The following is a 10499-nucleotide window of genomic DNA, read 5'->3' on the forward strand; positions in this document are numbered from 1 at the left end:
ACAGGCCAGTGCAATTTAATGGGGCATCTTTCTTCCTCCTTTTTCCAGCCAGGCAGGAGGGGAGATGCTTGGCGTTCTCTTCACCCTGCCTTGCTCCCCGCCCCTCGGGACCTCCGCCCAAGGCTGGATGTGGCCCTGGTGACGGTCGGAGGCGGCCACATCGGGTGTCCCCCGACAGGGCTGTGTGTGACACGGCAGTGAGGGGCACATGCCACCAGGTGTCCTCTTTGTACAGCCGCACACGGGCTGGAGCACCGGGGCTGGCGCCGACCTTGGGGCACTCACACTCACTGGTGCTCACACTCACGCGTAAACTCAGTCGTGCACAGTCACTTGTGCACACTCACACTCACTTGTGCACACTCACACTCACTTGTGCACACTCACACTCCACTGTGGACATAAACTCACTTGTGCACTCACACACTGTTGCACACTCACTTGTGCACGCTCACACTCCCTGTTGCACACTCACACGTGCACTCACACCCACTTGTGCTCGCTCACACCCACACGTCTCACACCACCCGCGTCCCCAGGGCCCACCAGTGCTCCCTCCTGTGCCTGGGGGGCACCGTGGCCATCACTGAGGTGTCTGAGCTGCTGTGCTGGGCACAGAGCGAGAGGGGTGGGAGGGGTGAGCAGGTGCTCTGGGGGGCTTGAGCTGGGTGAAGGTGGGCAGGGAGTGGGAGGATGAGCAGGGAAGCGTAAAAGTGGGCAGGGAAGGTGTAGGCGGGCAGAGAAGGGTGAAGATGGACAGGGAAGTGTAAAAGTGGGCAGGGAAGGTGAAGGTGGGCAGGGAAGGGTGAAGATGGACAGGGAAGGGTAAAAGTGAGCAGGGAAGGTGAAAGTGGGCAAAGAAGGGTGAAGATGGACAGAGAAATGTGAAGATGGACAGAGAAATGTGAAGATGGACAGGGAAGGGTGAAGATGAACAGGGAAGGGTGAAGATGAACAGGAAAATGTGAAGATGGACAGGGCAGGGTAAAAGTGGGCAGGGGAGAGTGAGAGTCTCCTCTCCAAGAGGGTGCAAGGGGAACTGCCAGGCTTGGAAAACGGGGGATACGGGGAGGAAAAGTACCTCCTGTCTTCTGGGAACCCCCGGGGAACACACCATGTCCTGGACACAGCGATGAGTTATTCCTGTTACAGCAGTGATCCCAAAGGAGCCGGCACGTTGACACACAAGGCTTGTCACCAAATTCACCACGAGGATCCTCTGGTGGCTGCTCGAGGGTCCTGCGGAGGATCAGCCTCGCGAGGGGCACGGGCAGAGGGCAGAGCCCATCTGTCTGCTGTCACCGGCCTCATCAAAGCCTGGTAAAACAATGACGGAGCCAATGGGCTGTGGGAGCAGGATTAGCTGTTTCTCTTGCCTTGAGCTGCAGTAAAGCTCATTCATCTGGCCAAAAAACGGTCTCTCACTGTGAGGGGAACAGAGCAGCACTCAACAGCCCTCAAAACCTGGAGAAAAGGGTTTTGAGGGCTCCCCAAAAGCCCTGCCAGCTTCCACCTTCAACAGGAAGCTTTGACACTGGTGCAGACTTCCCTTCCACCCAGAGCCACCCTGCGAAAATCCCCCTTCCAGGAAGACTCAGAGCCTCCCTGGGTTTTCTTAGCCCAATAAATAACTTCACTGAATTAAGCAAACCTCCTGAAATGATATATATTATCCTGCTTGCTTGATTGGCTGTTATTAATAATGCATTGCTCAATCTAAACCATTCATAAAACGACTCCCCACCAGCCCCAAGCAAAGTGCTCTGGGACTTAGGAGGGGAAAAAAAAAAAAGGCAAGAAAGAGAAGCATAAATCCTTTCTGGTTATGAAAACGGATTTCTTCCCCCAACAATCATGCAAAACTAATTAGAGGCAGAGGGCTGGTTCCTCTGCGTTGATTGTGCCCTGCAGGATCGCTCAGGTCTGCTGGCCAGGGTGGGGGAAGGCTAGTGCAGAGGAGGATTTGCCTCTGTGAGCCTGGGAAAGGTCACCTGGATTACATTCCTAATAAAAACATAACTCTACTATCACCTGAACAGGTTTGCATCCCATGGAACGTCCAGAGAGGATGGGGTGGTTGGGACTTTTGAATATTTGGAGAAGTGGTGAGGCCAAGCTGAGGAAAGAGTTTCCTAGGTGGAAGGAGAAGCCACATTGTCTCTGGCCAGGCAGGTCCTGCAAGCAGGATGCTCCCAGGGTGGTGGTTCATGTGTTCACCTGGTCCTGGGGGAGCTCGAGAAGCCAGGAGAGCCCAAACTGGTGGCTTGGCCTTCTCCTTCTGAAGTAGGCAATGTCCCTGACCTGTGGGAGTTGTGTCTCTGGAGCTGTGATGCTCAACACCAGCCCCTACTTGCCACATGTTTAGGAGCACAATGAAACTTGGGGTGCCTGGGGCTGAGGCAAGTGAGGTGTGAGAAGGAGAAGTGGGCAGCTCCAGAGCCTGCTCTTCCATCCATCCACCCATTTACTCATCCATCCATCCATCCATCCATCCATCCATCCATCCATCCACACATCTATCTACTCATTTTCCCTCCCTCCCTCCCTCCTTGGAGCTCCCATCCGAGTGGACTGCAGACCCACCAGAGCACTGTTGTTCCTCCCTGTTCTCAGCCCACAGGAAACTGAGGCACAAATGGTGACATGAACCCCTTGTGTCAGCTGGGGAGGAGTGAGTGGGGGTCTGGATGGATGGGGTATCCCATGTCACGCTGCTTCATGCTCCGATGCCCTCCTAAGTGTCTAGGTGAGGGTCTGGCCCTCAGGAGCATGAGGAGGGATGTGTATCCATCTTGTCACACGTGCCTCATCCCTGACCCATTTCTAGCACAACATGAAATGTTCCTGAAATGCTGCCACTGTATCTAGGACACTTGGGTTCCTTCCTCTTGCATGATGGATGAAGGCATCATCCATCCCTTCGGAAGAGCTCAGCGGAATGCTGTGGATAGCAGCCAAACCAGAAAATGAGTGTCCTCTCCCTGCTGGTCACAGTCTTGTGGCATTTTAACCCCCTTCCATGCTCCTCAAAGCAAGTTTTCCATACCTGTGTCTCCCACCTGAGCCCTGCAGCCATGGGGCAACACCAACATGGGCTAACCCATGGTCCTGTGACCCCACAGCAGCACGGGGAGCTTGGGATGTGGAATAACCTGGGTGAGGAGCAGGGTGGGTCAGTTTGGCGATGCTGAGCCCACAAGTGCTGCCCACTAACCAGAGAATTCCCTGCTGTGGGGCTCAGGAGAGAGTGACAGCCCACGGGTGTTCGGAGAGTGAGCAAAATGAGGGGAAAATGCCTACAAACCACAACTCCAAATGCCTGATGCTGTAATTCCCCGAGCACGGGTGCTTGGGAGTGTCACGGTGAGGGTGAGGACATGCTGGGTGACCAGCCAGCCACAGGGGTGGGATGGGGATGAGTCATGTCTCAGCTCGGAAGATGCTGAGAGCACCATGGCTGTTCAAACCCTTCTCCATCGGGAAGGGAGACATGGAAGCACTGCCCTGTGGATGTATCCACTGGATTTGAAGCGATGCCTCCCTTCTGTGTGGCCCCTCAGCAGATCACTGTACCAAGGTGGCCTTGCCCATCTGCTCGGGACAGTTCCCTTGGACCATTCCCAGGGCTTTCCTTGTGGAGTGTTGGTTGGATTGGGCCAAATCTGTGCCGGGCAGCAGGTGTCAGACTGGAGGGCTTTGAACATGGCTCCTGGGAGGATGGGAGCCATCATCGAGGATCAAATCTGACATCTTGCTGTCAAGCAGCTTGTGCTCTGTCCCTCCAGCCATCACCCCCTCTCCGCTCCCTCCTCCCTCTCCTCGTCCTTGGAAGAACACGCCCATCCCGTGGCCTCGGGGCTGGGATGCGGAGCAGAGCTCCCGCCGAGGGAGAGGTGGCCGGGCTTTTACTACGCCTGCGAGCAAGCAGGAAGGCGGCGGGGTCCCCCCTCAGATCCCCGGGGATCCCCACGCCTGAAGCTCCCCGGGATGTGCCAAGTCCCCGTGGGGAAGGGGGAAGGGGCGGTAGCCGCAGCTCTAGGCGGGGCCGCTGTCTGTCGCGACAGAGCCGGGCCGGGGACACCGGGAGGTGTGGACTGACCCATCCGAACCCATGACGAGTCCGCCTCGGCACCCCCCGGCAGAGCTCCCGGAGGGGAGAGGATGGAGGGATGCAGGGGGGAAGGGAGGGATGGCGGGAGACAGGAATCGATCACTCTCCCGAAATCAATGGTTTCTCGATGAGAGGGGCAGGACCGGGGCTGGAGGGGGAGAACAGCCCCACACGTCGAGGCGAAACCACGAGGGGAATAGGGGACTCCCTGCGTCTTTCCAAGGGGCTGAAACCTTCGGGAGGAAGCTGCTAGAGAACGGTCCCGTCTTGGGGACCCCCGGCAGCCCCCGTGTATTTCTCTCCCCTCCCATCTCCTAACCCCCTCCGCGTTTAAAAGCGCTTTGCATTCAATGAGCGCCGAGCGACGGGACCGGCTGGCACACGCCGCTCATCGCCCGTGGAAATACCGCATGGATCGGGCGTGGGGGGATGGCAGCACCGCCCGGGGACCGGGGACGGGAGGGTCCAACCTCCGCATCCACGTCCACAAGCGCTCCACAAAGGGCTGCGACCCGGCGATGTCCCGGGAGGACGGGGGTGGCCGTGTCCCGCATCCGCCACGACGGCGTTTCGGTCCCTCCGGGGGGGCACCGGGGAAGTCAAAACGGCGGACAGGAGAGGGGGGGGTCGGATGACGCCTGCTGCCAAGCGCGCGGAGTTGTACTCGTTGCTCTGCCTTGTGGGTGTTTATTTTGGTTATTTTGTATTTTTTAGGGGGAGTAGGAGGGTGCCGCGCCCGTCGCGGGAGCAGCCGGCCCCGTCCTAGCCGCAGGCTGGCGAGCGGCGGCGGTGGGTGGGTGGTGGGATGGGAAAGGGGTGGCGAGGAGGGAGGGGGCAGCCGAGCGGAGGGGGAGGCTGGCAGAAATGCTAATTCCTCCCTTTCGCTGTCGCCTCGGCAGCCCAGTGCCCGTACGGCCCCGCTCCGGCTCACAGCTCAGTCCGGAGAGGTGCGGGGGGACGGGTGGGGTCCCCCCGCCCCTCACCATCGTGTCCGGGCTGGCGGAGGCTCCTCCGTACCACAGGGACGGGGGTCGGGAGGAGGATGCGGAGGGCCGGTAACGGCGAGGAGAAGGGCTGCGTGTTGCTTAACGGCACTTAGGAGCGGGTAAGGTGCGGGGTCAGCCCCGGTGCGGGAAGTGGGGGAAAGGGGCGAAGGAGGGAGTCGGAGAGAGTGGAAAACAGGGAAGGAGAGAACTAGGGAGGAATGGAGATGGGAGGGGGAAAAGTGGGGACAGGAAAGATGAAAGGAAGGAAGAAAAAAAAGGAAAAGGGAAAGAAATAATTGAAAAAGGAGAAATTAAAGCAGAGAAGAAAGAAAACGAGATTTAATTATTTTTTGAGGGGCTGGGGGAAGGAAAAGCCTAATCAAGACGAGAAAAAGAGAGTGAGAAGGATGGGAAGAGCTGGATGAGAAAGGGAGGAAAACGAGCGAGAAGGGGAAGAGGGGATGAGCACGAGCGAGGGGCGAGGGGGCGGCAGGCGGGGGGAGCCGGGTACAGACAATGGGGCGCGGCCCCGCCGCCGCCTCCCGCCGGGCGGGGACCGGGGCCGGGAGCGGGGCGGGGACGTGGGCCGGCAGCCCTGAGACCCCCTGTATCCCTCGGCAGGGGGAGATGGCCCCGCTGCTGGCCCTGTGGCTAGTGGCCCTGCTCGGCTTGGCCCGGGCGTGCCCCGAGCCCTGCGCTTGCGTGGACAAGTACGCGCACCAGTTCGCCGACTGCGCCTACAAGGACCTCCAAGTCGTGCCCACGGGTTTGCCTTCCAACGTGACCACCCTCAGCCTCTCGGCCAACAAGATCACCTCACTGCAGCGGCGTTCCTTCGTGGAAGTGACCCAGGTCACCTCCCTCTGGTTGGCACACAACGAGATCCGCTCCATCGAGCCCGGTGCCTTCGCCATCCTGGTGCAGCTGAAAAACCTCGACATCAGCCACAACCAGATCGTGGACTTCCCCTGGCAGGACCTCTACAACCTCAGCGCTCTCCAGCTGCTCAAGATGAACAATAACCACATGGCTCTGGTACCTCAGGGGGCTTTCCACACCCTGAAGGACCTCCGGTCCCTCCGCATCAACAACAACAAGTTCACCACCCTTGCTGAGGGGATCTTTGACTCGCTCAGCTCCCTCTCCCACCTGCAGATCTACAACAACCCCTTTGAGTGCTCCTGCAAGCTCCAGTGGTTGAAGAAGTGGATGGACAGCACACTCATCTCCATCCCTGAGAAGGACTCCATCACCTGTGCCCTCCCAGAGCAGCTCCAAGGAGTGCCGGTGGGGAAGATCCCGGATGTGCAGTGCGCCTCGCCCACGGTGCAGCTCACCTATTACCCCAACCTGGACACCACTGAGCTCTTTGATGGCTTCACCCTGACACTGCACTGTGCCGTGACGGGCACCCCACTGCCCGAAGTGAGCTGGAAGATCCGCACCTCCAGCCAAACCCTGGAGCTCAACGGGAACCCGAATGAGACCGCTGGGAAGGACCAGTCCAAACGGGACCCTGAGCGCTTCTTGGTCTTCAAGAATGGCACATTGGTGATTCCCCACCTGAGCAAGAGGGAAGAAGGCACCTACACCTGCCTGGCCTCCAATGAAATGGGGAGCAACCAGACCTCAGTCAACGTGGCTGTGGCGGGCACCCAGAAATACCCACTGCAGCCCGGGAGGGACCCACTGGGGGGTAAAGCACAGCCAGGTGACAAGAAGCCTGGGGCCAAGGGAGCGAAGAATAGCGTGCTCACACCAGATGAGAGGAGCAAACCCCTTGGTCCCACCCGGCAGAGCCAACCATCCTTGGCAGCTGGGACAGAGTCCACGGGAGACGGGCAAATCCCTTTCCAGCTGCCGCCCTTTGAGAAGAAGTGTGGCTCCACACAAACCAGCAAGTACATCTCCAACCACGCCTTCAACCAGAGCGGTGATTTCAAGCAGCACACGTTCGACCTGGGGGTGATCGCTCTGGACGTGTCAGAGCGTGACGCCCGGGTGCAGCTCACACCCACCTACACGCAGCCCGAGAAGGTCCACCTCAGGATGCTCTACCTGTGCCAGGAGAGCAGCAAGGGCCATGCCTTGGTCCAGTGGTCCAAGATTGAAGAAGGGGTGAACTCGTACTGGTTCCAGGGCTTGAACCCCGGCACCAACTATTCCGTGTGCCTCACCTACCTCGGGGAGGACTGCCAGGTCCAAGTGGTCTTCACCACCAAAAAAGAGATCCCCTCGCTCATCATCATCGTGGTGGTGAGCATCTTCTTGCTGGTGCTGGCCACCTTACCCCTGATGGGGGCCACGTGGTGCCACCTCCTCTCCAAATACCAAGGGAAGACCTACAAGCTCATCATGAAGGCCCAGAACCCAGACCAGATGGAGAAGCACATGGCCGCTGACTTTGACCCCCGTGTCTCCTACCTGGAGTCTGAGAAGAACTACAATCCCAGCGAGGTAGGGGAGGCAGAGGTGGAGGAAGAAGAGGAGGAGGAGGAGGATGAAGAAGGAGGCAGGTGGAGGAGGAGGAGAGAAGCCGAAGGGGCTCCGGAGCTGGAGCGAGAGGAGAGCGTGGCAGCCAGCTCCATGGCGGAGTCACAATCCAAAGCCAACGGCGAGGAGTTCGAGGTGCGCTCCGAGTACAGTGACAAGCTGCCGCTGGGTGCCGAGGCTGTCACCATCTCCCAGGAGATCAACGGCAACTACCGGCAGCGGCCCCGCTGAGCCTCCCCACATCCCCTCCACCCCCACCTCGGCCCCACCTCCTCCCCGGTCCCCAACCCCCGTTCCTCCCGGGGCATCGCTGCTGCTTTTACTCCCAGGAAAGACGGGAGTATCCTCAGCGATTTCCGCCTGACCCTCCTCTTCCTCCTCAGACGGCAGGACCCCGGGGATGCTCAGTGCCGGCGGGACGCGCTTCCTACGATTTCGTTTCCATTTTGGGTACCGGCAGTCCTTGCTCCCGGCTTAGCGACAACAACGATTCCCGGTCCCCTGGCCGCCTCTGCCCTCCGCTCGCCCCATATTTTCTTTCCCCTTAAAGGAAAAAAACGAAAAAAAAAAAAAAGATAAAAAACGGGTAAAAGAAAAAAGCCCGATTTCCCAAAACCTTTTTTCCTGGAATTGGTTCAGTCCCCGGTGGGTCCTCTCCGCTCCTCGGTCCGGTCCCACCGCTCCCTCGGTCCCCGGTGAGTCCCCTCTGCTCCCCGGTCCGGTCCTGCCGCTCCCCGCTCTGGCCCCGCCGAGCCCCCGTGCGAACCCCGCCGGAGCCCGGAGCCGTCCACACCGCTCCTCGGCGTCATCCTCCCCGCGCCGCTTCCCGGTGGATGCCCGCCGCGCCTCGGTCCGGTCCACGCCGCTCCCCGGTGGGTGCCCGCCGCGCTGCGGCGCATCCCTATTTTCCCCGGTGGACGCCGGTGGGTGCCGAGATTCCCCGGCCTCTGCCGCTTCCCGGCGGTGCTCTCTGCTCGCCGGTGCGTCCCGGGGCTCCCCGGTTCCTGCCGCTCCTGGGAGGTGCTTTCCGTTCCCCAGTGGACACTGGAGGTCCTCGCTCCCTGCCACTCCCGGGGGTCCTCTCCGTCCCCCGACGGGTGCCGGTGCTCCCCGCGCTCTCCCCGTTCAGCACTCGGAGAGACCGGACAGCTCCGCGCCCCCCGCCCGCACCCCGAGGTGGCGGGGGCGTCCCGATCCCCCCTCCCCGGTCCCAGCCCCGGTCCCGGCAGGGCCCCTCGATGTGTTTTGGGTAGAGTAGCCTTGTAGCCAAGTGTCTGTGCCGTAGACGCGCCCGCGCTGCTGGCGGGCGGGCGGGCGGGCGGGGGCCCGGTCCCGGGAGGCGACGGGTCGCCGCCGCCGCCACCCCCAGCCCCACTCCCCGCGAGCCCCGGCGCCGGTGAGAGCCGCGGGCGCCCTTCTACGAGCTTCTGTCTGTGAAAGAGTCAATAAAAGGGATTGAAAGTGGAGACGGGTCTGTGCTCGATGGGGACGAGGGGGAGGTCGCGCCCGGTGCCCCCCGTGTTGCCCCCGGTGCAGCCCAGTGCGGTCGAGGGGACACCAAGGAGGTGGCAGGCGGCGCAGAGACACGTCGCCGCAGCTACCGGCAAAGCACCCCCACACATTATAAATATATATATTTCTACCCATAAACAGTGCACACATGCAGTATACATATTATATTTCTGTGTATACATGTTATATTTCTGTATATACATATTATATATAAATTCACGCACATAATATATATATAAGTACTCACGCTGTATATACATGCACACACTCCTTTTATACATCCACACAGGATGTGTAAGCACAAATAATTGTTGTAATCACTCTACTATGCCTTTACACACGCTACACACTTTGTACGTACGCAGTGTCTACACACATTATAAATATACATAAATTCAGTGTACATAGGAAAGTATAATAACCCAAATATGTTATATACCGTTTAGACATACTGTCTATAAATTCACTATATAGAAAAATGCAAATAATATTTTCCCCTGGCGCATGCATCCCATACATACGTGTGGAGTAAGAATATATGCAATATATATACACAACGTATCTAATTTATATAAGCGCTGTGTATCTATAATAAGTGTGCTCAACATATGTACAAATACATGCTAAACACCCACACTGCCCACGTATACACAAGTTTTTTCTCCCAGCACTTGTCTCCCTGCACCTTGCCTGGCAGGGTTAGTGTCACCCTGGTCTTAAAGTGTTCCCAGCCCGGAGACTGGGGGGTGCTACGAAGGTGGCTGGTGGATTTATGCCCCCCATTTCATCTGGCTGATAATTTCAGCCCATAATTACATAGTCAAGATTTAAGGCTGCCTTTGATTGCTTTTCTTATCTGGAGCTACAAAGCCACATGCCCTCCTGGTGTCCCCGCTTTGAGAGGCAGCGTCCCATCATGTGGGGACAGTCACCCACCCTCCAACCCCCACGGGTGTCCCCTGAGGCCCCACTGATGCCCCCCTCACATTCCCCAAAATCAGCCTCCGCAACCCAGCAGATCCCCGCCGAGCAAACACTCCTTTCTCCACCCTCTGGAGAAAAATTCCTGTTTTAAACTCCGGCATCTTTCTCCTGCGACAGGGAGAGTGGGGGAGGCAGACAAAGCAGGTCAGCGAGCAAAGAGGCAGCGGGCAGGAGGGGGTCCCACCCAAATGCCCGAAATCCTGGGAATTCGAGGCTGCTCTGCAGCAGCCCAGGTGTTTGCTGCAGCTTTTAAGAGCCCGTGCCAAGCAGAGACTCCCCCTTGTAGACAAATCCCCTCCTGTGAATACACTTATAATTGAGTTTCATGCTTAGAAACATAGAAGGAATAGAAAAAGAACAATCATTTCTTCCTCCATTTAATTAGAGAATAATAGATTTTCCCCGCCTAACGT

The 10499-nt window shown here is 58.4% G+C and overlaps 1 protein-coding gene across 1 annotated transcript; it reads left to right on the top strand.

Moving 5' to 3' along the window:
* The first annotated feature begins 4925 nt into the window (after positions 1-4925).
* On the top strand, positions 4926-9056 carry ISLR2 (immunoglobulin superfamily containing leucine rich repeat 2). Its single transcript, XM_032699964.1, has 2 exons — positions 4926-5216; positions 5719-9056. The coding sequence occupies exon 2, from the start codon at positions 5725-5727 to the stop codon at positions 7819-7821; it is 2097 nt and encodes a 698-aa protein (XP_032555855.1). The 5' UTR covers positions 4926-5216; positions 5719-5724; the 3' UTR covers positions 7822-9056.
* The last annotated feature ends 1443 nt before the right edge of the window (positions 9057-10499 follow it).

The sequence above is a fragment of the Chiroxiphia lanceolata genome, chromosome 12, assembly GCF_009829145.1.
Source record: "Chiroxiphia lanceolata isolate bChiLan1 chromosome 12, bChiLan1.pri, whole genome shotgun sequence".
Taxonomy (NCBI): Eukaryota; Metazoa; Chordata; class Aves; order Passeriformes; family Pipridae; genus Chiroxiphia; species Chiroxiphia lanceolata.

Coding starts and splice junctions, on each gene's coding strand:
- ISLR2 (XM_032699964.1), top strand. CDS start 5,725: ATGGCCCCGCTGCTGGCCCTGTGGCTAGTGGCCCTGCTCGGCTTGGCC.